Raw genomic sequence first — 27,788 nt, 5'->3', positions numbered from 1 at the left:
ACATATTCTCCATCTGATCAACGTGCTTATAGTCAAACAAAGCTTTTTGTTAATGTTGTATGTGAATGGTGTCAAATGCAAAATTTTGAGAAATATTCCAGTTCACCAATATCAAATAAACCAAAAATTTCACAATTAGTAAACAGTTTCATGAAAGAGGGAAAATTTTTGACAAAAAAAAAAAAAACTGAACACTTGCATTACAAACAGATAGGTCTAATCAAAGTATGCAAACAATGGCTAAAGGATTAGCCTACACCTGTATTGTATGTATAATGCATGAACTTAAATAAATTGACAAATGAAGAAGATTGCATTATTATCAATTGTTTTACATCTTTACTGAGTCAAGTGGAATTAGTATTTTAAACCATGTTTTCTGCAACAATGAAAAATCATCATGTTTTAACGAAATGCCCTTAAATCCTTGAAAACTGTGAAGTGGTATCCAATTTCATGGTACAAAGTGACTGGACTGCTATCCTTTCTGAAATAGAAATATATATTGGAATTTAATATACCAGTTTACTTCACTGTTTGAAAATGATAAATGTTATTGCTGGTTTCAGAAAGTGGAGTGGTTTGTCACCGATTCAATGAAAGTGACTTTTCAGTGGTTATATTCTTAGAAATTTGTAGCCTCCAAGATCCCTAGATTATTACTGAATTATTATTTGTGATCAAACATTTAAAAAGGTATCATCAAACGATGAGATTCAGTGCATATGCAAAAAAAAAGTGGACATCAGCATTTATGTTTTGTACTTATTATAATTACTTATATTTGGGTTGTGTAAATTTTGAATCACCCTGTACATGCCACAATACATACTAAAACACAGAACTAAACTGCTTCCCTCACAAAGGCAAGTTCTAATAAACAGGACAATTTTCAGAAAACTGATTTACAATTTACAAGGGTTGTTTTCTAATTTATAAAGCATCAGAAGGGGAAAACACCCTCCCCCACATCATTTTATTATCAATTTATTTATCTAACGCCCTTGTACAGACATTATCTAGGAGAGTGGCTAATATAGACCTCCTACAAATTTTATGGCAACATTGAAAATCAGAAAATATATAAGAATAAATAAATCAATAAATACATAAGAATAAATACATCAACAGTCACTTGACACAAAAATCGTTCATTACAGATGATTAAGAGTTCATAGGCACAAATTCCACAGAAATGTACTCTCCTCTTCATTAAATTTGTAGTGTAATATACAAGTCCACTGCTATCAGCTTCCTGTAGGCTTTGTCATGGCAGTACCTGTTTGGGTCAATTTTGAAGTCTCTAAAGAGCTCCAGAGTATTGGCAGAAAACATCCGCCTTAATCCCTCCGTGTGATGGAGAGCGCTTTGGAGACTACGAGGGTAGTAGGGCCGGGTCCCAGGGCGTGGCCTGACCACAAGATTATCAATTTGAGGTGCATCTAAACTCCCAGCCAGAAGTGCAAGAGAGCTGATGTTACACATGGTGACCATCTGTATCCATGGAGCTACGTTTGTATACAGTATGATTTTGAAATTGTAAAGGGCTTCCCGACAATCCTATTCAACCGCCGGAGCACCCAGTATTTTACACTGAGAAACTTCCTAATATAGGTATTTGGGGCAGAAGACTAAATAATTGAGGCATAGAGGGAAACAGGAACAATACATCCTTGGATGTATTGGGTCACTAGTTGTTGATTCTGAATCCCAGTTATCTCTTGTCTTACAGCCCAAATGGCAGAGAGGGTTTTTGTTCTGGTATTCTGAAAGTGCCTTTTAAAGATAAGGCACTCATCCCACATCATTCCAAGGTCCACCCCGTCCAATAATTTGTCTAGTTCTTACTTGAAATGACAAACCCCATGATGTCTTGGCAGCTTGTTTGCATTGTTCAAAGAACTTCATACTTGACTGCACAATTAACTCCAGATCTTTTTCATTTTCCACTATCCTGAGTGTACATTACTTTGGGATTACTGCTACCCAAATGCAGTACCTTGCATTTGTCAGCCATCTGCCTAATTTTTTTAGAACATGACCTTTCTGGCATGCATTTAAACTACCATCCTTTTGAACTTCAGATATGTTATCACTAACGGAAACTGCTTGTGATCTAATTAAATTTCTATTAGTGAGAATGCAACTTGCAACTGACATTTCAGTTACAAAATTTACAAAGTTTCTATATAGCAAATTATCATCTGAAGGATATGTGTTTCAGCTAAGCTATGGAACTGAACAGAAAACAATGCACTTCAATATTAGGTTAAAACTTCGTGTCAATGTAGATGCAAAATATTTAGTTTGTCAGCAACCTGAAAAGATTCATCAGTAGTTATGCCATTCGTATCTAGCGGGCCAACAATCAGCAATACAAATGTTTTATTAATGTGATTTTATTACATAGCATGTAATGTAAACTAAAAGAGTGTAGTTTGTACTGCCGTTAAATAAGCAAGATTAACATAGCATTATTCTTTTCAATCTCTTAGTTTTGTGTGTTGTTTTTAAATTAAATTTAGACTAAAATCATGCCTCAGACTAGAGCAGCAAAACAAAGGGCTCAAAGTGGTATGAATGCTTTGGTTTCGGGTGGAAAATTTCCAAAAGGCAGTTCTCCTATGAACCAGGATTATGCTATGCATATTACTTGTACTCTTTAATCCATATCTTGAAATGTATCTTGAAATGATACATCCCTATGGCTGTATCATTTCAAGACATGATACAGCCATAGGGGATGCCTTTGTGCGTGTTCATTGCAATGAACATGACAAGATAAAGTGCAAACTTGACATTCTGATGAGGTTATATGAGGGCTTGAAAAATAGGATTGATGCCCTTGAAAGATTAACAGAGTGGAAACCATCAAGCCCTCAACAACCACCCAGCCCAATTTTTGAGCCTATGCTCCAGAATCAGACAACACAGATATCCTGTGCAACAGAGATCCATGGTCCCAAAGGAAGTAGCTACAGTTGATGACTTGAGTGCCAGGTGCATGCAAAAAGGAAATACATGGTGTATGCAAAGAGGAAAGATGGAATTAGTTAGGACCAGGGTATGCCTGCAGGGGGTGTAAAATAGATGACTTCATAGGGCAGCTATCAGCAGTGTCAATAAATTCAGCCCTAGAGTGTTCAGGGCTCGTGGTGAAGAAATTTCTCAGTGTAGTCTGTGTTTGTTATTGGGAGAGTGTTTCTACTGGGATGGCATATACTTAAATAGAAGGGATGCAAGAATATTTGCTGATACTATCAAGACAGTGTTAGGAGGGCAGAAAACTGCTAGCCTGGGTGATACACAGACTAACCGTAGCTAGAGGCAGAGGTGAAAGTGATTTTCGTGCTACTTCTATTAGAAGTAGCAGTAGCCTGGAAAGCAGGTGTTGGGATTTCTAGACTTGCTGAGGGATTCTCATGTAACAAGCAAATACATGGGCTGTATTAGAGTACTAAGAGTAAAAACAGTTTGCAGGTATACTTTGTATGTATACTAATGCCAGGAGCATTATAAATAAATTTGATGAGTTTTAAGTCCTGATTAAGTAATCAAATGCAAACATTGTAGGGACACTGGAGACATGGTATCACTCAGACATAAGGAATGCAGAATTTGAATATGGGAGTAGAATGTGCACAGAAAAAAATAGACCAGATGGGGGAAGTTATGCTCTTAGTTAAAAAGCACATTAAATCAAAAGGCAGTGCATCCAGTGGATATGGGTAGTGCAATGTATGAGTAGTCAGTGCAACACAGTCAGTCTTGTGTGACATATGCACTGTGAAAACAAAACTGAGGGTAGGAGTGTGTTATAGGCCTAATGACCAGGGTCAGTAACTCTGTTTTATAATGGGGGGGGGGCTTTAACTTTTCAGATACTGATTGGACCTTCTGGGTTGGTGATACACACGCAGTAGCAAAGCTTTTGTGGATTTACTGGATGATTGTTTCATACACATGCATGTTAGAGAGGCAACAAAAGAAAGCAGTACTCTTGAATTGATTAACAAAATTGACATTTCATGCATTAATATCTGCAGATAAAAGATGCACCAGACAGGCAGTGATCAATGTAAGATTTACTTAGAGATATAACTACAGCTAAAGGCAAGAGAAAGGGCTTTGTTTTCATAAAGGCAACTATAGCAGTTTCAGACAGTTTAAATTCTAAGCAGAGGGACCAACTGATGAAGTCACCAACATCAAATTCAAAATAGGAAGCAGTCAGGGACAGACAGACAGAGACAGGACAGATTGCATCAGATGTTACTTTCAACTATATAAGCATACTCTGCAAGAGCTGCAGTCATTCCTTGACTGTGTCAGGATAGCGAGTTACGTGCAGTTGATGCCACAAAGAATGAGTGCTACTGTTGCTTTACGTGAGGAAGGATGTTCTTCCTGTCATATTGCTTATAGTGTCTTGTAGTCAGTCAACAGTGAGTAGATTTCTTTCCAAACTCAACAATACTGGTCCTGCTGATAGGAAAAAAGGAACCAGATGCAAACAAGTTTCTATGCCAAAACAGGACTGCGTTTTGAAGTGCTTATGCCTTAAAAACCGTAAAGCTTCTTTGTCTGAGCTAAAAAGAGAATGGGAAGAGCATACAGTAGCTGGAGCAAGTGCAGTAACAGTCAGAAGGCTGTCTCCTCAAAAATGGACTTTTAGCCCATTGTCCTAAGAGATAGTCCCTCCTCACACAAAAAATGAAAAATGCCCGATTAATTTTGTGTAAATAAAATGTCAAATGGATCCCCAAGCAGTGGAAGTCAGTTATTTTCTCGGATGAGAAGAAATTCAACCTGCATGGCTCTGATGGGAGACAAACGATTCGCCGTAGACTGTGAAGAATATCCATCCAGACCGTATGGTGTCTACGGTGAAATTCCCTACCAGCCAAATGATATGGGGGTGCATTTCGTATCTATGGCGGAGTAGGTCACCTGCAGTTTATAAAAGGTTCCATAAATGCCAATGGATACTGGCTATGTTAGAAGGCAAATTTCTGCCAACCATTAGAGACCATTTCAACCTGCCAAATAACTATCTTTCAGGACGACACTGCTCCATGTCATTGGGCAAAAAGTGCAAGTAGGCACTTCTGTAGTTACTTTAGCTTCATTTCTGCATTGGAGGTTTGATAGTAATGTGTTTACATTTGCTACAAGTGAAATAATGATTGGAAGAATGGTCCATTACAACTCTTAGCTGGCCAGGAAACAGCCCCGCCGGACCTGAATCCTATGGATACAGGTCCAGCATGTGGAATCTGCAGTTGCCAGAAAGAAACCAAAGACCCTTCATGAACTCCAGGAAGCCATAATTCGTGTTTGGAACCACAAACTATCAGTTGATTATCTTCATAAATTGATCTTGTCAATGCCTCGACAGTGTGCTGCTGTCATCAGGGCCAGAGCCAGTTCAACTAAATATTAGTTTGCATTTGGTGAACGTTTCATTTCGTTTTCCATTTAAAATGATAAAATGAAGCAAATTGAGGGCTTCTGATAAAAATTTCAGCCATAATTGTCGTGTTTACCAAAACTGTTGTATAAAGGTTGCAAATACTCATTATGGAATATTTTGAGAGCACCTGTCAAATATTATTTAGCTTTGCCTTAACTATTAATAAATATCTTTTGTTTATATTTCTACTTGTGATGCTAGTCATTAATGTAACACACCATTGCAAAAAAGAGTTAGAAATGTGAAATTCCTAGGTGATGCACTTTCTTTGAACACCAGTGTGTGTGTGTAAATATAAAAATATTAAAAAAAAAGTGTTATATGATAGTTATTACAATAATAAGCTATAAACAAAATTACATTCATAATACAAATTATATATATATATATATATATATATATTTTTGTGGGGCATTTGTGGCAAGCAGACATGCCTATTAGAGCTCTTCATAGATACAGTAAAGAAGTATAGATAAGAGGGGATTACAGAAGGTGAGCAGGATTTCAAAGGTTATTTAGTTATTTAGTATATTGTAAAGTTTATTTTAATAAGTTTTACTTTTCCTGTAATAGTTTGTGATTTTTTTTTAATATTATAAATATAATTATTTGAAAGTTTCTTTTATTAATAATTAGCAAATTTTATAATGGTTATTACAAGCTCTCCCTTGAACACTTTGTCAGAGGGTACCGTGACTCATACGGAAATAGCCAATGGCGATTCTCGAGTGAGTCAAGATTTTATCCCTTGCAGAACCTGTGGCATGTATTCCAAGGTCGACCTAGTAGATAATCCTAGCTCATTTGCAGATTCTTTTCTTTGTCACTGTTGTAAGGAGTGCCCTGATCTTAAGTTACAATTTGGTATATTGCTAGAACAATTTGGTCACTGAAAAAAAACAGGTGCTTGCCCTCAAGAATAATGTAACTGGGAATAATGTAACAGACTCAAGACTAACAACATACCAAGTGATGCACTCACAATTCAGGCCCCAGAACAGAATAATCAGGTGTAAACTAAACTACTCTGGTTCGAAAGGACTTAGTTTTATTAGGGGACTCCATTGTCAAGGAAACGAGAAATATTTTTTGTAATAAGGATAGTTGGACTAGAACTAGGGTATGTCTGCCGGGAGCAAATATTAATGATGTCACCAACAGATTGTCAGATTTTAGGGGGGGGGAAGAGAATATTATTATTCATGTGGGGACTAATGACATAAGCATACACGATCTGATGATTTGTTAGACAAATATAGAACCATGCTGAAGAAATGCCGCGAGTTAGGTCACAATGTCTATGAGTCTGCAATTCTGCCTAAGCATGATAGGAGGGATTATATGCTAAAAGCCTTGTAGATTAACTCAAGACTTGAACTCTGCAAGGCTTTTGGGGAGAAATTTCAATCAGCTTGCTCCACACTTGTAGATAGAAGGAATCTGTTTTGTAGAGACATGATACATTTAAACAAAAGTGGTGCAAAAGTTTTTGCCAGTATTATTGAGGATACCTTAAAGGTTCAGGAAAACTGCTAGTTTGGGGGACAAAGGTAATATAGATATGCATATATCTATAGATATACATAGATATCTGATAATATTGGTCAAATTAATGCTTACACATACCTCAAGAGTTCTTGTTTGTTACTGCAACAGAATATATTAGCAAGATGTTTTGAGGGCAGAAACATTTCAAATGAGTGAGTAGCTAATACCAGGGAAGCAAGCTTAAATAACTTTAAGGAATGTATCAGGAAATTATGATGGCTTAAGGTGTTATATGGCCTCTATTAACTAGGTAGATATCTCACAGAGAGTGAATACAATTGAATTATGGTATACCTTTAAAACATTAATCACAAAAGCCTTGAATGTGTATATACCATTAAAAAAAAAAATACTCCACAAGGAGGATTCCAAAGTTGGATGAATAATGAAGTTGCCAGATTACTTGAGCAGAAAAAGACAGCATGGAAAAGTTACAGGGCAATAAAAAGTACTGAAGCCTATAAACAGCTACAAATTAATCTGTAATAGTGCCACAGAAAAGGTTAGGCTGGCAAATGCAGATTATAAAAAAAAAAAACGCTAGCAAAAAGAGTAGAGGGGGGATAAGGAATTCTTCACATATATAAATGCAAAGAAGATAAGAACAAACCAGATTGGACTCTTATGTAATGGATATGGGATAGTATTAGATACCCCAGCTGAAGTTGCAGATGAACTCAACAGTTACTTTGCATCAATATTTACACAAGAAAAACCCTTCATGTCACAGAGAAATTATGGGAGTGAAGTTGGCAAAAATGTAATTAACGATGTTGAAATTTCACATGTTTATTTAATGAAAAAAAAAAACTTTCGAGCCTACAGACCAAGTAAGGCTCCTGTGGTTGATGGCATATACTCTAATCTTAAGGGAGGCGGCAAGTGCGTGCATTGAACCATTGAGGCTAACTATGCAAGCATCACTGGACTGGGGAGTGATTCCGTTGGATTGGAAAAGTGCCAATGTGTCTCCAAATACATAAGGGCAGTTCTAAGAGTGAAGTGGGAAATTACCGACCAGTCAGTCTAACTTCAATAGTAGGGAAAATCATGGAAGCAAATGATCAGGGGTGGAATTCAGAATCATTTAGATAGAAATGGAATTCTGAAGGATACTCACAGCATGGTTTCCTAAAGTGAAAATCATGTTTAACAAATCTGGTTAGCTATTTTGATGGGGTCACCCATGAGCTGGATTTAGGGAATAATTTCAACATCATTTATTTGGATTTCAGCAAAGCATTTGACTCAGTCCCACATGAGTGGTTACTTTACAAGCTGCAACAGGTTGGAATCACAGGGAAAATCCTTAGATAATCCTTAGCTGGGTGGTGTTGGGGCAGGAGGCAGAGGGTTGTGATAAATGGTTATTCCTCAGATTGGGCTGATGTAAAAAGTGGGGTTCCCCAAGGATCAGTATTAGGACCACTTTTGTTTTTGATTTTCATAAATGACATTGATGAAGGGATAGTGTGTGTGATGTCTAAATTTGCAGATGTAAAGATTGGTAGAGTAGTTAATGATCGCTGAGGAACAGCAACTCAAATAATTTATACGCTTGCTTGTTGCTTGTTATTTGGTTTTTAGGAGCATTAGCAACTAAGGCCATATTGCTCCGGGGATATGCGGTGGTCATTCCCTGACCTTTCCGCATCCTCCATATTTGGTGGTCACGGGTTCGAACCCCGGTCTAATCAAGAAGCGTGTGCTATGCACTGCCACTCCTGCCCACCTAGCTACGGAGGTGCCTTATACACTTGGCAGAGTTGAACTAAAGCCGGTAGTGGAGGAAAGGGACTTTGGTATTAGGATACGGTCAGATTTTAAGTTCTCTGAGCATTGTAGACAGGTTGCAAGGAAGGCCCACAGTGTCCTGTCGATGATTTACCCAACAATTGCTAGTAGAGATAAGGATGTTGTAATCCCATTTTATAAGGCTATTGTTAGACCACACTTGGAATACTGTGTCAGGTATGGAAACCACAACTAAAGAAAGACATTGTTGTTCTTGAAAGGGTCTAGAGATGGGTAACTTGCTCGGTGAGATCGGCAAAAGGGCATCCATATCAGGAAAGACTTCGAATATGTGGGTTGCAGAGCTTGGAAACTAGGCACCCTGGAGGAGACATAATGAGGTGTTTAAGGCTCTGAGAGGCATGAGTAAAATGAATGAGGATGAAATTTTTGCAGTTATAAATGATTCTAGAACTAGGAGCCATAATTTCAAGTTAGTGGGGGAGATGTTTAGACTGAATTGCAGGAAGTCTTATTTTAGCTAGCGAGTTATAAATTACTGGAATAAGTTACCTACATGGGTGGTAGAGGCTGACAGTTTGGGGAAATTGAAAGGTCAACTGAATTACCTACGGGAGGAGGGAAAAGCTTAGGTTGTCCATTTCCTTTTCTCTTATTTATTATTATTATTTTATTTATTTATTTTTTTTTATTCTTATCAATTTATTATTATTTTTTTTTGTTATGTTTTATTTTTTTTTTTGGCCGGTGCAGCATAAGCCATAGGCTTCCTTGCATCATGTGGCCATTGCTAATATATATAATTTTATTCTATATAGAAGTATTAAATAAACATCAGTTATAGATTACCACAAAATTAAAAAGATACTGTGCTCCTTTTTATAATGAAATAAATATATAAATTTAAAAAAATAAGTTTAAGTAAATTAAACCCAAATTAAATGGCACCCCTGGAACGTTATTGCAGCACCCCGGTTGAAAACCACTCTACTTTATGTTTATACCACCTAAGAAATACAGTTCAAAGCATAGATCAAAATGGATGTCAGATGAACCGATGAGACCTGTAGAAGAACAATGCATGGGATGCATATAAATTATTAGGTGATACAGATTAGTTTGTCTACTACTTACAGTAGAAAAACTGATCTGCAACCAAGTTACAAGGCAAGTTAGGTAAGCTAATGCAGAATATGAGAAGTCTGGCAAAGAAAATCAGCAAACACTGCTTTACTTATCATAAACAGTAGAAGTAAGGGGTTGAATCACTTTGTCCACTAGATATGAATGAATTATCTATGATCCTGTTCAGGTGGCTAACAAACTGAATGAGTATATTGCATGACGAATTTCTTTTTTAGGGCTGGGGATGATAGAAGTGAGTCAAATTCTGTGGGAAGCTTAATGCTTTTATGATAACTAGGGGGAAAGGGGAGGAGAAATTGCTGAAGCTAAATGTAAAGAGGGCACTTGGGGGAATGGATCCATTTATATTAAGGGAGGTAGAAAAAAGAGGAAAGTAAGCCTTTAGCATGATTATAAGAACATCCCTGGATTCAGGGGAGTTTGCTATAGACTGGGGTGTACAAATATATCCCCAATTCATGAAGGCAAATCAAAGGAAGATATGAGTAATTACATACATATTAGCTTGCTTTCTGTTTAGACTGGATTGCTTCCATTTATCTCTCCTACATCTGTTTTTGTAATCACAGTATGGATTTATTAAGGGGCAATTTTTTCAGACAAAAATTAGGCACATGGGATGAGAAATGGCAATCAAAGTTTAATATGAATAAATGCAAGGTACTGTCCATGGGTAGCAGTAATCTCAGATTAATGTAGCAGCTGTTTGGTACTGCACTCAAGGTAGCAGAAAATTAAAATACCTGGGGTAATTGTGCAGTCAGATATCAGTTCTCTGAGCAGTGTAGACAGGCTGCTAGGATAGTTAATGATATTCAGAAATTTTTCCACCAGCGATAAGGAAGTAATTATCCATTGTATAAATTCTTGCATCAATTAGCAGTTATCCATTCACAGTTAAACTCCAAACTCACAGGACTAACTATTCTCCTAAAAATTACAACCTCAAAAAAAAGCATGACCAATGTTAATTCTGGATGCATCTACATTACTGGAGCAATCATAGGTTTCAATAACTCATCTAGTTTGAAATTCACAAACACTTCATTCTGAACTGCTAAAATTTATAAACTTCACATAAGTTTGTAAATTTTAACTGTTGTCTAATGTGGGTTGTATGATAAAAGAATAAATAATTTTTCATTTATCATACAACCCCTACTGCCACCTTTGTAAAATTGAGATATATTTATAGAGGTGGGAGAAGAGGCATCTCATTGTGAAAACAGTGGCATTTGAGGGGCAATACAGCATTATAATAGTGTGCTATGAAAATAGCACACATTTTTCATTTTTGGGAATGTGCATATATTGTAAGAAAATGTTTCAAATACACATTCTTCTTGGGAATATGTGTATTTCAGAACATTATCTTGCATCTAAATCACTTTTGCAATGCCAAAAGACATTCAATATAAATACTGAAACAGGCCTGTGCTAAAATAAGACTGATGATAAATACTGTAAACTGCATTTGAACTATTATGGAACACATTCTACATAGATTCGTAAACACCACTAAGTGTGAATACATTCTGCATAAATAAGATTCATACTTCCAACACACTAAGTTTTAATAAAATTCTGCATTTTCTTTTAATAAAATTATATTGTATTGCAAAGTGGGTTTCATTTTTGGATAATCCTATATAACTAAATACACTTAAAAATTCATACTTGTTGTTGCGTGTCTAATAAGGACTCCATATATTTAATAATAGTAGCCTTAAAATCTTGTACTCTGGTGTGTTCAAACCTCTCAACCTCTTTCCTGATCATTTTTGAAATGTTTTCAAATTCTTCTTGTCCACGTTCTACTTTAGCTTCCCACTTGATAAAAACAAATAAGAAAATTTTAGTATACTTCTGATGTTTCTATAATAGTTTTGAAATCATAATATTAGTTGGTCTAGTCTACCAAAATTAATATTCAAAACAACATATTCAAAATTAAAATTGTTCCCATATTAGATGAAAATTTATTTTACTAACAAAATTATATTAAACAAGACAGCAGACGTTTACACACACACTTTTTTCTACAAAAGAGTTGTTTTCAAAACAGTTAAATTAACAGAAATATTGAATAGCAGAAAAATACATTTATATTCATGGAAAATATTATTTTAGCATTAGCATAGTCACATGATGCAAAAAAGCAAGCTTATATAGCATCAGCCAAAAAAAATAATAATAAATAAAAAACATACCATCCACTCGCTCCAAATATTTGTCTAGTTCTGCCTTGAATCTATTTAAGCTATCAACTTCTACAACAACAGGTGGAAGTTTGTTCCAGCAATCAACCACACGCTGGCTAAAGGCAAACTTCTGCACATCTCTCCTACATCTGTTTTTCCTCAATTTGAATTTATGCCCTCTCAGGTGATTATTCTGAGCAAGATGAAGAATCCCATCAGCATTGAGCATGCTCAAACCATTCAAGGCTTTTTACACCTCAATCAGATCACGTCACAGGTGCCTAGTCTAAAGACACTGTAATTTGCAAAACTTAAGCCTTTCTTCGTAAGAGCAACCCCTTGTTCCATTCACTAATCTTGCCCTTCTCTGTACTCTTTCCAGCAGCTCTACATCCTTCCTATAATTGTGGCCTCCAGACCTGTATACAATACTCAAGGCGTGGCCTGACCATTGCCTTATACAAGGGGATAATCACCTCCTTATCCCTGCTAGAAAAATTCCTGTATATCATTGACAAGACACCATGAGCTACTCTTGCAGACCATCTGCATTGTTCTGAAAACTTCATATCTGCCTGCACAATTACCCCCAGGTCCCTTTCATTCTCTACCACTGTCAGTGTAGTACCACACAGTTGATACATTACTCTGGGGTTACTGCTTCCCATATGCAGTAATTTACATTTGTCAATGTTAAACTTCAGTTGCCACCTCTCAGCCCATCTGCTCAACTTTTCTAGATCCTGTTGCAGCAGCATTCTGTCATTAGTGTCATTAACAACCCTGCTGACATTGTATCGTGTACAAACTTGGACATTAAGCCTAATATACCATCCATCATCAATAAATACAGAAAACAACAATGGACCCAACCCTGGCAGACTACACTAATAACATTAGTCCACAAAGAGCAGTGTCCATTGATTACCACTCTCTCTTCTCCCATTCAACCATTCCTTTAACCATAGCAGCAATTTGCCTCCAATCACTGCTTCAATTTGTTCAGCAGTCTTCCATGTGCAATAGTATATCAAAAGCCTTTCTAAGATCCAAATATATGATATCAAAATTATTCTTTGCATCCAGTTCCTTATGACCACATCATAGTATCCAATCAAATTGATCAGAGAAGAGTTCCCCTTAACAAACCCATGCTGTATCCAAGCTATAACTGAAGTCTTGTCTAGATGATCCTGCAGTGCTTCTTTAACCAGTGCCTCCATTAATTTCCCTGGAACAGAAGTTAAGTAACAGGTCTGTTACAGAGAATTACTTGTCGCCCTTCAATCCTCCTTTGTGATTTGGGGTCACATTTGCACATCTCCAGTCCATGGGTACCTCCCCTGAGTCCAAGGAAGCTCTTATAATTATAGCTAAGGATTTGCTTACTTCCTTTGCTGCCTCCTTTAATATAACTGGATAGTTCCCATCCACCAGGTGCCTTGTTTAAGTTTATCTTAAAGAATTTTTCCTCCACTTTGCTCTCATTTTAAGGAATACTACAAATATTTGCCTAATTCAAAATAACAAGTTTAGCTCCAAATGTTGAAAAAGTTGTAAAACAGTGATGGCTGATCACAGTATTCCAAACTGTAGACATTTTAAGTAATATTAGCATTCATTTTAATTACATATTTACTTTGGTTTCACACTTTATTAATTTTAGATAAGATCATAAGTATAGCGTAGCTTAATTTTCAGTACTCACCTCACAATAATCCGCTTGGTTTGATGAAACTTATAAAAGATACATAGTAGTTAACTTATTACAAAAAGTTTGAATTCCGATAGGTGAATGTTCGCAACTTAGTGTAATTATAAATTTTAAAACTTAAAATTACTAAATTAAGAGTTTTAAAATGTGTTAAAATTTGCCTAAGAAAGGAAAGTGCACATTCCATTCTATGGTTGTCTTATTAAAGTCACATGTTAAAATTTAAAAAACGGAATAGAAACTAATAGTTGCACACGAGCGACTTTCGAAACAGTCCTCAGTTAGTTTTAGTGGAAAGAGAAGAACACGCAAATTATGTTATATACTAGTTAAGTTCCCGAAATGCATTTTGGTGTATGTGGAAACTTTATACATACTAAATTCCAAATAGGGGAGAGGTTGGTTAGAATCTTTGTGTTCAATATGTTGAGTGAGGTGTGGCACTTAAACCATTCAATGACTAGTCTCATTTTAAAGAACTTTATAACTAGAGTTTAGTTAATTATTGTAATAGCCAAATTGATGTGTAGATTATGATTACAAGATTGAACATGTGTTAATTCTGTGCCCAATAAATTAGATACGTAGGAACGTGTGTTAGAAATTTTTGAAGTGCCAAATTTAGCTGTTGTACTACCAATGTAACACGCTTGACAATCTGTTTGACATCTAATTAAATACAGGGTTGTTAAATTAAAGTATCCCTATGTAGAGGGCTCTGGAGCAAATTCTAAGGCTCATAACGAAGAGAAATTTGAACAACAGGTACAATACAGAATGCACTTGCCATTTATTGGAAAAATAAGTTACAAAATTTGTCACTGTATGGTGCGTAATTATCTTAGTTACAATTATGCAAATAACTTACATTATTTGCATAATCTACATTATTGCCACAGTGCCACTACTCAGCTCTACTGTACTGTATAAAAGCAAAGCAGTCTCTTCAAAATCATACAGTAGATATTTGCCTGCACTACAGAAGCAATGCCAACAACATTGCAGGAAAAGGTGCCATTAGTGAACCTGTACTATCAGAACAGCAACAATGCAGCTGCTGCTATCAGAGAATTCCGGCATCAGAAGCGCATAACGCGTGGACCTATGACTGTTTGTGCTTTCTGCAAAATGATTGTGAAATCTGAAGCGACAGGGCATCTTGGTGTTCAACCAGATAGGGGACGAAAACAAGTGGACTTCTCGTGTTGAAGACGTGGCCATGGCTATCATGGATTTAACAAGTCAATTTCCATGTGGTAGTGCAAGTGTGCCAGCTGTTTTTTTATGAAAACTCCAAACAAGAGATATTAGAATCTATAGTACTTAGTACCGTGCTTGGGTTGCAGGTTGAGAAAATGAAAGAAGATATTTGTTGACATTACACTAGAACTTCTGTACACCATAATTTTCAGGAAATATGTACGAAGGAAGGTTGTTCCAGAAAATAGCAGTTGTATGAATAAACGAGGAAGATGAAAAGTTGGTTCTGTAAGTTTGAAGTTGGACAGTAAATGGATGTTGAAAGCATGTGTTCGAACTGTTTTGAAAGAGAGAGCGGGAATTATAGAAGCCAATTCAGAAGAACAGCCCGTGGAAGTATCTGTAGAAACAGATGCAGCAGAAACAGTAAGTCTATGAGACAGCGAGTGGAGAGACTCTGTGAGAGAGGAATCATTAATTAACCTAACTGCCCTCTTCTGAATGGAATCAAGAAGTCTGAGAGAGGTTTTGGGGGCACCGCCCCAGATATGGGAATATTCCACGGTAGGGCAGATTTGCAATTTGCACAGAGTGAACAGCTGTTTGGAAGAAAAGTAACGCCAAAAGTGAAAGAGAAAACCAAGTTTTTTAGATGCAGAGGAAGCAATATTTGTAATGTGCTTGTGCCAAGAGAGATTAGAAGTCAGGGTAATCTCCAAAAGAGATAAATCATTTTGTCTAGAAATTGGAGTTTCACCAAAGATGACAGCATAGGAGCTCCTATATATAATAAGCATAGGAGCAGAAGAATCTTTTTGCGAGATATAAGACAAGACTGAGTTTTAGAAAGATTGAAATCAACTAAGTTGTCTTTGTCCCACTGGAGAATTACCTGGAGATCAGCATTTAAGGAATTGGTAGTGGATATTCAAGAAGTTGAAGCTGATTGAGCAGGACAAGGTTTCTCAAAATGGAAAGTGGAATGCAATGTGCTATCATCGGCAAAACTATGGATAGGATTTCCAGCCAATGGAAGAAGGTCATTAATATACAAGAGGAAAAGAGTGGGGGAAAGAACTGAACCTAGGGGGACACCAGCATTAGAAGAAAAGTTAGAAGGGAGAGTCATCTACCAATCACCCTCAGTGAGCAATTAGAGAGAAAACTGGATAACCAATTACAAAAAACAGTTGGCAAACCATAAGATGGAAGCATGTTTAGAAGACCTTTATGCCAAACACGATCAAAAGACTATGAGATGTCAAGAGCAACTGCTCGTGTTTCCCCAAACTTTTCCATTGAATTTGTCCATAAATGGGTAACATTAGCCAGAATATCACCAGTGGATCAACACTGATGGAATTCATGCTGGCGATCATTGATCAGACGGAAGGTTTCTAGGTAGTTTAAGAGTTGGTGGTTAATTGATTTCTCCATTACTTTAGAAAGTAAAAAGTAATTGCAATGGGATGATAATTGGATGGGAGGGATTTGTCACCCTTTTTAGGAACTGGCTGGATATGAGCAAATTTCCAAGCAGAAGGAAAAACACCTTTGGAATAAAAAAGTGAAAAAAGCGGCAAAGAACAGGAGTAAGTTCAGGAGCACAGATTTTGGGAACAAGTAGAGAAATGCCATCAGGACCTGGAGCTTTCTTAGCATCAAGATTCGTCAAAATCTTTCTGACATCCTTTTGACGGAAGACCACAGGAGGCATTAAATGGAGCGTGTTGGGAATGGTGGGAGGTTTTTACCAAGATCATTAATACAGGAGTTGGAAGAAAAATAGGATGCTAGCAGGTCAACTTTATCCTTGGCTGAAGTGACAACAGAACAAACTGGTGTTGACAGAGGTGGGAGCAGAGATGGGCAAAAGTTGCGGCCAATAGCTTTGGCAAGAGACCAGAATGCTCGGCTACCATTAGGACACGAAGCAAGTTTACTACTCTTAGCCTGTTCAAAATCTAGTTTGGACCGGTTAATAACTGCTTTACAATTGTTGCAAGCTTTGGTGTAGGCAGAAAATGAAACTGAAGATTTGTAAACAAGCCAATTACAATATGCAATATTCTTCTCTTGAATAGCCTTAGCACATTTATTGGAAAACCAAGGTTTTGATAAAGGACGAGATTTTAAAGTGGAGTGTGGAACAAAGGATTCCATTCCTACAAGAATAATTTCACTGACACGATCCGAGCAAAGTTGACATCAGAAGTTTTGAAACAGTAATCCGACCAAGGAAAAGAAAAGAAATCTCGCAGGTCATCCCATTTTGCATTCTTGTAATGCCAAACAATACGAGGTTGGGAATAGCCATGAGATAAAGGCTCCATTGGAGAAGATACAATCGCCAAGTTGTGATCTGAGGTGCCTAAAGGACCACTCACTTCGACCGTGTACTTAGAAGGGTTGTTTGTGAGAAAAAGATCAAGCGGGTTGGCTGCATGGTTAGGATTGTCCGGTATTCTTGTAGGTAAATGAACAATCTGTGCAAGGTCATTAGTAATTGCAAAAGCCTCAGCATCTCGACCTGCTGGGTCGGTGTGACTAGAAAACAGAAGCCAGCTGGAGTTGTGAACATTAAAGTCACCAAGGAAAATTACCTCACTGTTAGGAAAGTTGGACTGGAGAAAGTCAAGTTGCAAAGAGAGAGCTCCAAGTGATTAGTGGAGTTGGAAGAACAGTGGAGACAACAGATGAATTTGACAGAATGAGGTAGAGAGATTTTAAGCCATAGAAGATCAAAAAGAGGAGATTCCAAATTATCAAGTCTCTGGCAGGGAATATCGGAACAGACATATGCACAACTACCACCTTTGAGGCAAAGGAATCATACAGCGAATAATTTGGGCAACTGAGATGAGCAGTGGTTGAATCAACCGATAACTGAGATTCTGTCAAAAAAATACATGGGGTTTGGCAGACTTCTAGTGGAAATGGACATCGTTGAGATTAGAATTGAGACGACGTATATTTGTGAACTAGGAATTGTTTGGAAGGTTTAGATCTTTTCGCAAATAAGCTTACTCTATTAGTTTGACAATTTATGGTGTACTCAATAGTAAGAAAAAGTGGTAGGGGGACATGCTGTATGAAGTAATGAAATTTTTGGATATGGCATACACATTGTAAGAATATACCCAGATCCTTGACGTAATGTGGCCTTGACAATGTCCCCTGCATACACACTACTCAAACACCCTCCTGTCTCTATCTAGCAGAGTAGAGGTAGCAAGATTATACACTAGCTGATCCAGAAGTCTCCTAGAGATTTACCAATAGGTTCGGTCCGGTGTGCTAACTACCTGTCGGCCTGCGAATACAGTTTTAGAGCTGTATCCTCAAAATGTAAGGAAGATTGGATCTCACCATGATGTTCATCATAACCTCAAAAGTCAGTCATACTGCATGATGGAAGAGATGGGGAAGGGTTGACCGGAACTTAGCTCTGGAGACTAAACACGGGTTCCACCACTTCAAGCCTCCAATAAGCAAAGTGGTGGTATTGCACCGGTTGATGAGTCATCTACCACCTAGTATTGCCTAGTTACACAGAGGGGTGACATTCCTCCATGTGGTGTGGGTGCCGCACCTCAACCCCTGCTTACATTGGTTCACACCCGGGTAGTCACCCACAGTGTGCATGGAGGTTATACCCAGGGTTACTAACAGTCCCACCATCGTGAAGGTGCAAGCAGAGGATTTGGCTGTCACAGACCATCCTGACTTTGCCGAAATTGGGTCCACTTGACTTGAATGTCACCCAAATATCAGTTCCATCAGCGTTTTAGACTCCCAGGTAGCAAGTACAGCTTGTCTGGCATATCTGAGAGTATGTCTGTGACAACCTCAATGACCACATTTATCCTAACTATCCAATTTTATACTTAAGTCACTGAATTTTAAAAAATTCTGCACCAAATATCTTACAATGTGCTTAATACCCTCATCATTAATTTTTCAGATAATTCACTCTTTTTCTTTTTTATGAGAAATCAAAAAGGTTCAAAACTATGGAATGCAGAATGGCATATATTTTAAAAAATAGCAGCACTTTTATTTAATTAATCTGTTTAGTGCAATACCAAGGCAACTCATGGTGAGGTTCCTCAACAATATGATATTGATGCACTTATTTTGCCAAACATACAGAAGCTAAACCTGTACACTACTATAAATTGTACATTCATTTTTTCAAAACCAGATATTTTGATGACATATTACATTATCAAAGTACTCAAAACAGCAAGGTGCCTAACAAGATGGTGATCTTTTATCTGGGACTAAGAGATTGCTGTATTAAGATTTTTCCTTGCTTATGGATCAATTTTACTAGCACTTAATTGACCAGCCAACTTAACACTACTACATGCAGCAGCAGTGGCAGCAAAAAAAAATCCAAGAATAGGTGTATTCTGTTCACCAGTGTTTTCATTAAAAAAAAAAAGAAAAAAGAAAGTTTGAAAATGAGATATTTTATTCAAACTTTTGGCACTATAATGGTGATGACACAAATTGAAAATAAATATATTAAAGGATCACTAAAATTCACACTGATATAAGTCTAATATATCTTACGACAGAAGAAGGAAAGTATCCTCCTTCTGGAAGTCTGTCCCCTTCCTTGTTGTAGTTGAGCAATCTGAAATAGGTTTAATGGATGATGTGGAGTCCTAGGTTTCACACAACCTATGACTGTGTGAAAATCAAGGATCATAGGATCTGATCCAGACTTCTAGAAACCTGGACCAGTCAACACAGTCCAGGTACCAATATCAAAAGATTCATCATCCTTGATTGCCCTCGTCCCTGACCTCAGGATTTATACTCCGCAGACCCCCATCTCAGAGCTCCCAATTCCATGTCTAGTTACTTCTTTCTGAAAGTAAGTCCCAAAGGCTACAAAACAGCTAGCAGCCAGTCAACCAAACAAAGATCTGTCCATTAACATTCAATCCTCTGTCAGTCTATAAGGCTCACTGGATATTCAAAACAGATGTCAGAGCCAATCAGCATAATGCAAATTTCTCTTAAAAGCCTGCCATGGTAATGAGAAGCCATCTAATTCCTGGAAACAGTAATCATAGAGGGCATTCAGTCCCACAGATGTCCAATGCAGACCAATCAGTCTTCTTCCTCCTCCCACATTTTTTGTTGCCATCAAGTCACTCTCTGGAGGTAAATACATTCTGTGAAGTTTTTGCTTAGACTATAAGCCCCAACATCTGCTGTTGAAAGCCATGACATTTAAGCTGTAACCTACAGTAATCTTACCTTCCACTCACTTTTTAATTGCTCTATTTCATTATTCAACTGAAATGGAGCAATTCAGTATTTTATTATTTGGCATGTATTTCTAAGAGTGGACTGTTGTTCAATAAATAATTTTTGGATTCAAAATCCACGAGGTGAAGTGTTCTTACTTTTATATTCTCATGTTATCTGCATGCAAAAGACTGCCCTTCAACTACAATATTATAATCAATTCATATTTAAGCTTGGAGGTCCATCATTCTCAGAAGTGGACACTAACAACGAGCTGCAAAAAATATTTACTTAAATAAAAGAAATATCAATCAATATGCATTATATACAATAATAAAAATTGATAAGAAATTATGAACTAAAATTGAAAAAAAACTAGCACAAAAATATTTAGACAACTGCTAAGAGTCGCACATGTCAGAAGGCAATATTCTCTAAAGATGTATTTCTCCAACTCACGCGACAGCCATGTGAAAAAAAAGAAGAGAATGCCTGATACCCTCCTAAAGGTTATAATGCAAAGAAAAGATTTCATCAGTGGGTGAAATGTAGTAACTTCATTTCTATTCACAGTGTTGACACTTGTCCATTTAATGAATAAAGTTTCCAGTCATTCTCTCTTATAAAAACAATACAAAGAATCTATTATCCTAGCTTCCACAAGCTCAATCAGGTGATCTGGCTGCTATAAATGGAGCACAACTGAACCAATATAGTAAATTGATCTAGCTTTTGAATTCTAAAAATCTACACAATTTCAGTTAAACTCCTTGAAAAATAAGATAAACTACTTTATATCTTATTAACAAAATGTAAGCAAATCTGAAACAAATACTTGTACATGTTACCTCTATAACTTCCTCACGAGCTTGTGGTATTTTCTCTGCCTTTCCTGCAAGTTCCAGTTTTGCTTTATATTCCCTCTTTTTGGTCAGAACCTGTTGGGCATGCTGCCAAGTCTGATAAACCTTCACTCTCTGATGAAAAACATCCTACAAAATAATTAACATTTTAAATATAAAACATAAGTTTAGCAGGTGCTACTTTGTCTCAGCATGAACTGTCAATTACACAAAGTGTAAAACAGTTTAATGAAAAGGACAAAAATAAGAGGTATTAAGAAGAAAAGTGTTAAATGGACAAAAATTTAAACACACTCAGCAGCAACATACTTTATATATGGGAAAACAAGCTCAAAAATTGTCACATTTCTGATATAAAAAAAAAAGTTACCTTAAATTTTGGGTGCCATCTCATGGTTAAAGTAGAAAGAGCCATGGAAAATATCAAGTGTAGAAAGCCAATGATTTTGTTGATTAAATTAGGTTAAAGTCTTGGGATAAAGGATATATTACAGTAGTCACCACATTATTCAGATGTTTTCTGAAGGTGGCAAGTTTTGAGAAGAGCATTAATTGCCAGTATATAACAAGTTAGATAATATACCTAATGTATTACATTTCAGGCACATTCAAATAAAGATGTATTTCTTCAGTTACATGGAATGTGATTTATGTAGGCATTGGGTGGTTGGTTAGTATACATTAAGCACAAAAACAACTAAGGCTATGAGGTATCAGCATAATGGATCAGTAATAGCATGCATTATCTGGTTAGTTCCTGTTTGTCAGATTAAAAGTCAGTTTCCAGAAAATAAAAATCATGAAGCCCTTGCCTGAGGTAGACTAACTTTGCCATGTTGTGGGGGGGGGGGAATAAGTTCCTCTTGTCAAGATGAGATTCAAACCAATGCCTCTTTCATCACACAGTGTAGGAGCACAATGGCAATCATAACCAATGTGCTAACCACAAGAGCACAGTACTTCTTAAAGGGAGTGGGTAAAGAAATGCTTTTTCTAGGACAGAATAGAACAGAGATAGTGCAAGGACATTTGCTAATGTTCACTTAAGAGCCCTTAAGTTTTGGGTAAACTGTTAGTCAAGGGAGACGGGGTAATGCAAATATGCATCTCATTGATGACATTGATCAAATTAACACTAACAGACATCAAGAGTTCTTGTTGAGGCCATATAAGCCAATGAATCTTCTGATATTGACAAGAATATACAGTGGACAGTAATGTCTCAAATGAATGGTGATATAAAGCTATAGTACCAAAAAAAAAAAAAATTCTAATTCCAAAAATTTAGCATTAGCATTAGTAGAGGCATTTGATGCAAGAAAGCAAGCTTATGCAGCATCAGCCAAAAAAAAAAAAAAAAAACCCACTTCCACTTCACCCCTCTGTTCGTTCAAAATACCTGTCCAGCTGAGCCTTAAACTTATTTAGGCTATCAACCTCCACCACAAGGGATGGAAGTCTGTTCCACCAACCAACCACCCGCTGGCTAAAGGCAAATTTCCGCACGTCTATCCTACATCTGTCTTTCCTCAATTTGAATTTATGCCCTCTCAGGTGATTTTTCTGAGCTAGAGGAAGAATCCCATCAGCATTGAGCATGCTTAAACCATTCAAGGCTTTATACACCTCTATCAGATCACCTCGCTGGTGCCTAGTCTCCAGACACTGTAATTTGCAAAACTTAAGCCTTTCTTCGTAAGAGCACCCCTTTGTTCCATTCACTAATCTTGTTGCCCTCCTCTGTACTCGTTCCAGCAGCTCTACATCCTTCTTGAAATGAGGCCTCCAGACCTGTATACAGTACTCTAGGTGTGGCCTGACCATCGCCTTATACAATGGAATAATCACCTCCTTATCCCTGCTGGAAAATTTCCTGTATATCATTGACAATACTCCATGAGCTACTCTTGCAGCCCGTCTGCACTGCTCAGAGAACTTCATATCTGCCTGCACAACCACCCCCAAGTCCCTTTCATTCTCTACCACTGTCAGTGTAGTACCACAGAGTTGATACGTTGCTCTGGGGTTGCTGTTTCCTATGTGTAGTACTTTACATTTGTCAATGTTAAACTTCATTTGCCACCTCTCAGCCCATCTGCTCAACCTTTCCAGATCCTGTTGCAGCAGCATAGTGTCCTTGACAACCCTGCCGACCTTTGTATCGTCAGCAAACTTGGATATTAAGCCCGATATACCATCATCAATATCATTTATAAATACAGAAAACAATAATGGACCCAACACTGAGCCCTGAGGGACTCCACTAATAACATCAGTCCACGATGAGCAGTGTCCATTGATTACCACTCTCTGTCTTCTCCCCCTCAACCACCCCTTTATCCATAGCAGCAATTTGCCTCCAATGTCACACTGCTCCAATTTGTGTAGCAGTCTTCCATGTGCAACAGTATCAAAAGCCTTTCTAAGATCCAAGTATATAATATCAAAGTTATTCCCTGCATCCAGTTCTTTTGTGACTGCATCATAGTATCCAATCAAGTTGGTCAGGCAAGACTTCCCCTTAACAAAACCATGCTGTGTCTGAGCTATAACTGAAGTCTTGTCTAAATGATCCTGCAGTGCTTCTTTAACCAGTGCCTCCATTAATTTTCCTGGAACAGAAGTTAAGCTCATAGGTCTATAATTACTTGTGTCAGCCTTTGATCCTCCTTTGTGAATTGGGGTCACATTTGCACATTTCCAGTCTATGGGTACCTCCCCTGAGTCCAAGGAAGCTCTCATAATTATGGCTAAGGGTTTGCTTACTTCCTTTGCTGCCTCCTTTAATATAACTGGATAGATCCCATCCACCCCGGGTGCCTTTCTTGTGTTTATCTTCAACAGTTTCTCCTCCACGTTACTCCCAGTTATTTCAAGATTCTGTAGCTTACTGCTAGAGTTGAATACACCTCTGGCATTCCCCTCGCTGAATAACTCCTCATGTGTGAATGTCGATGCAAAATATTCATTTAGTTTGTTAGCTACCTGAGCAGGATCATCAACACTTGACCCATCAATATCAAGTGGACCAATCTGATTCATCCCCTTCCTTCTAGAGTTTACATAAGTAAAGAACTCTTTGCTGTTTTTCTTTGCATCCCTTGCCAAGGATTTCTCGTAATCTGCCTTCGCCTGCCTAACCTCCTTTGTAACTTGGTTGCATATCAACTTGTATCTATCATAGGCTTCTGTGTAATGTGTTAATTTGTATGTATCCCATGCATTTTTCTTCTCTGCCATATGCCTCATTAGTTCATCTGACATCCATTTTGGCCTAAACCTTGAACAATATTTCTTAGTTGGTATGTAAAGCCTAGTAGCTTCCAAGATAAGTTCTTTGAATGCTTCCCATTTTGAATTTGCTGTTGGTAACATCATCAGTTGGTCCCACTGTATAGAATTTAAATACTGTCTCAGTCCATCGTAGTCGCCTTTACGGAAGCAATAACCCTTCCCTTTACCCCTAATGGTAGTTACCTCTTTGAGTAAATCCCACTTCAGCACACTGTGATCACTGCCACCTAGTGGTTCATTTATCTGCAGATTCTTAATGCATGAAGAATCACTGCTGATAATCAAATCAAGAGTATTACTCCCTTTAGTTGCCTCCCGAACATGCTGATGTAGAAAACAATCGTCCAATAAATCCACAAAAGTCCTGCTAGTGTGTGAGTAACCAGCCCCCAAATTCCAGTCAATATCTGGGAAATTAAAATCTCCCATTATAAGACACTCTGATTTACTGGCCCACTCTATTTCCCTGTACAGTTCCTTATTATACTCATCAGAGTCATTAGGCCTATAGCACACTCCTACTCTCAATTTTGATCTCCCAATGTTTATGTCACACCAAACTGACTCCACACTGCACTGTCCAGCGATGTCGACTGGCTTCACTTCCTTGGTTTTTATGTGTTTCTTAACTAATAGCATAACCCCTCCTCCCTTCCTATCCTTTCTGTAGACGTACTCCCCAAATTGCAGTTCTGCATCCCTTATATCTGTGTGACACCACGTCTCTGATATCCCAACAATATCTGCCTTCGATGTTTTGAGCAATACCTCAAATTCATCAAATTTATTTACTAAACTCCTAGCATTGGTGTACACGCAAGTATACCTGCACCTGTTTCTATTCTTAGCTACCCTAACACAACCCATGTGTTTACTTGTACCGCAATGGCTCCCAGCAGTCTCTGAAATACCATGCATCTTGTTTTTCAGGCTTCTGCTCATTCTAATAGAAGCAGTGCAAGAATCTCTTTCACCTCTGCCAGTGGCTACTGTCAATCTATTGGTCTTTGTCTCCCCCCAAGCTAGCAGTTTTCCGACCCACCTAACACTGCCTCGATAGCATCAGCAAATATTCTTGCACCCTTTCTATTTAAGTGTATCCCATCCCTGTAGAAGCAATCTCTCCTGTTAACAAGTACAGTCCAGGCTGAAAAAAATTCTACCCCTTGAGCCTTGCACAATCTTTCCAGGGCCGAATTGATCGACAAGGCTCTCATCATATACTCCCTCCTATCGTGTCTGGGCAGAATTGCAGACACTTTCGTATTATTTCGTACCAAACCAATACAGATTACAAATACTATGTGTAAGAATGATACTTATGTATAATGTTCGCACAATCTAAGCAATAGCCGGGTGATCCTTTACAAACACTGCAGATATAGATTGTATCCTTACGTTTCCCTTCGGAATAGCAATGTTTGCATTGCTTCCTCAATATCTTTCCCCTTTTCTTTCTTCCCACAGTTTGAGCACATGTTCCAGTTCAGGTACATCATACACAGTATGAGGGAGTTCAGATGGCTGTTTCAATAAAGATCTGATCACTGATAAACGGATGTCATAAAGTTGCATCTTGTTATGTGAATATTTAGTATAGATATGGTGTGCATTCATCATTATTAGTTGCAAAATATGCATAAATATTTTTGTAGGCTACCTAATGGTTTTCCTTTTGCAAGGATAATAGGCAAGCATTTGATTTTGCTTGTCAATACCTGACATAAACCTATTATATTCAATTATAGGCAATGGTTTTGATTTCAGTTTGCCTCGTTTGTTCTGCATTTCCACCATATCATTTTGGTATTCTGTAGATATGTAACTGACATCTCTTCTGTCATTCCACTTAGCAATCATTACACCACGGGTACATCTTGATAAAGTTTCCCCTTTCTACAGCTTTTTTTCTCGAACCTCTTTCGAAAATGTTTTCCTATTACTTCTGATTGTCCCAGTACAATGGGTTTGTCTGTCAGCGAGACACTTAGCGAGTTCATAGCTATTGTAATAATTGTCCATAAATCACACGCCAGCGCATGATAGGATGAGAATCTAACATCCCATCAAGTAAGTTCATGACGACTTTTTTGTACATGTCCTTTTCCACCAGAATCATCCAACATACTGGTATATACTTGAAATTTGATAACCATGCCAGTAGGCATTGTGATCATATATAACTTGATGCCATACTTATGGCATTTGTTTTGAATGTACTGTCGAAAAACAAGCCTTCCATGCCACAATATCATAGACTCATCTAAGCTAATCTCACGTCCTGGATAATATATATATATATATCTCTGACATTTGTGCATTGAACATATTCGCCATTTTTTTGAATTTTATATAGGCAATCCCATGGACATACCTCTTTCTTTTCTGGAATTTTTGCAAAATGCAAGGCCCGCAGTAATAATAAGAAATGATTCCTGCTCATGTCATCTGCAAACACATGTAATCCGAAGAGTTTCTGTTTTCCAATAATCTTGTATGTGGTTCAGTCGAACGGTTCCCATATGTAAAATCAATCCAAAAAATACCAGCATTTCATCTCTAGTGGTGTCCTTCCATGCATTTATTCGAGAATGTTCTTTAATTTCTCGGGGAAGAAGTATTTCATGACCATAAACATTTGTTTGTGTAATTATTTCATCCAAGATATTGTCGGTCAATAAATGACGAAAGTAATCTATAGGATTATCACCTGACACGGGTTGCAGCAAAGACTCTGATTTTGTAAAACGAAACTGTTTCATCGATGTTATGTCGTTTTCCCACATGACGTTTTCCAACTCACAGGAATCCTGCTGTGGAAGTGTAGCCTTTTCCACAATATCTTCTTCATCTACACTTCCCGAATCCGAAACGTCCTTTGGAGGGATAAAATATTTGTCATCGTCGTAACTGACATCACTGGGATATACGTCAGATAAGTCTTCCAAAGTTTTTCCAATTTCTTCATCTGTAAGGGATTTTTTATATTGCACTTTTCTTCTTTTTGGGCGCGACGGGCCTGCTAAACTATCATCTGCACAACTCATATTACAAGGCTCTTCCACACGTCACGTAACAAAATGTTCAACACCACATACAACTGCATATAGTTTACACCCTTTACTTGACGCCAAAACAACCATACACAGCAGAAACACAATGCCAACTGAAGTTGAGAACTTCATACTAACATCTAACAAATCCTGCACCCACGCGTGATTGACTACTGGGTAGTGATGCCACAACCCCGTGCCTGCGCGTGATCGGCTCTTCAATACTGCTGCGACATCACGTGCTGGCACGTAATCGGCAGCTAACGTGTTAAGGGA

At 37.6% G+C, this 27,788-nt stretch overlaps 1 protein-coding gene across 1 annotated transcript in view; it reads right to left on the bottom strand.

Moving 5' to 3' along the window:
- The window catches only part of Snx1 (sorting nexin 1), a 107,471-nt gene that overhangs the window by 980 nt on the left and 78,703 nt on the right, over positions 1–27,788 (bottom strand). Inside the window, exons 8-9 of the mRNA XM_090382289.1 lie at positions 21,151–21,294; positions 11,600–11,752 (exon numbers count right to left, since the gene is read on the bottom strand). Of these exons, the coding sequence (XP_090238415.1) occupies positions 11,600–11,752; positions 21,151–21,294 (297 nt within the window). The remainder of the gene's footprint in view (positions 1–11,599; positions 11,753–21,150; positions 21,295–27,788) is intronic.

Source organism: Mastigoproctus giganteus, chromosome 10 (genome assembly GCF_048544385.1).
Source record: "Mastigoproctus giganteus isolate SK-2022 chromosome 10, ASM4854438v1, whole genome shotgun sequence".
NCBI classification, from domain to species: Eukaryota; Metazoa; Arthropoda; class Arachnida; order Uropygi; family Thelyphonidae; genus Mastigoproctus; species Mastigoproctus giganteus.
Note: the sequence above shows the minus strand (reverse complement) of the source record. Positions and strands in the feature narration are given on the sequence as shown.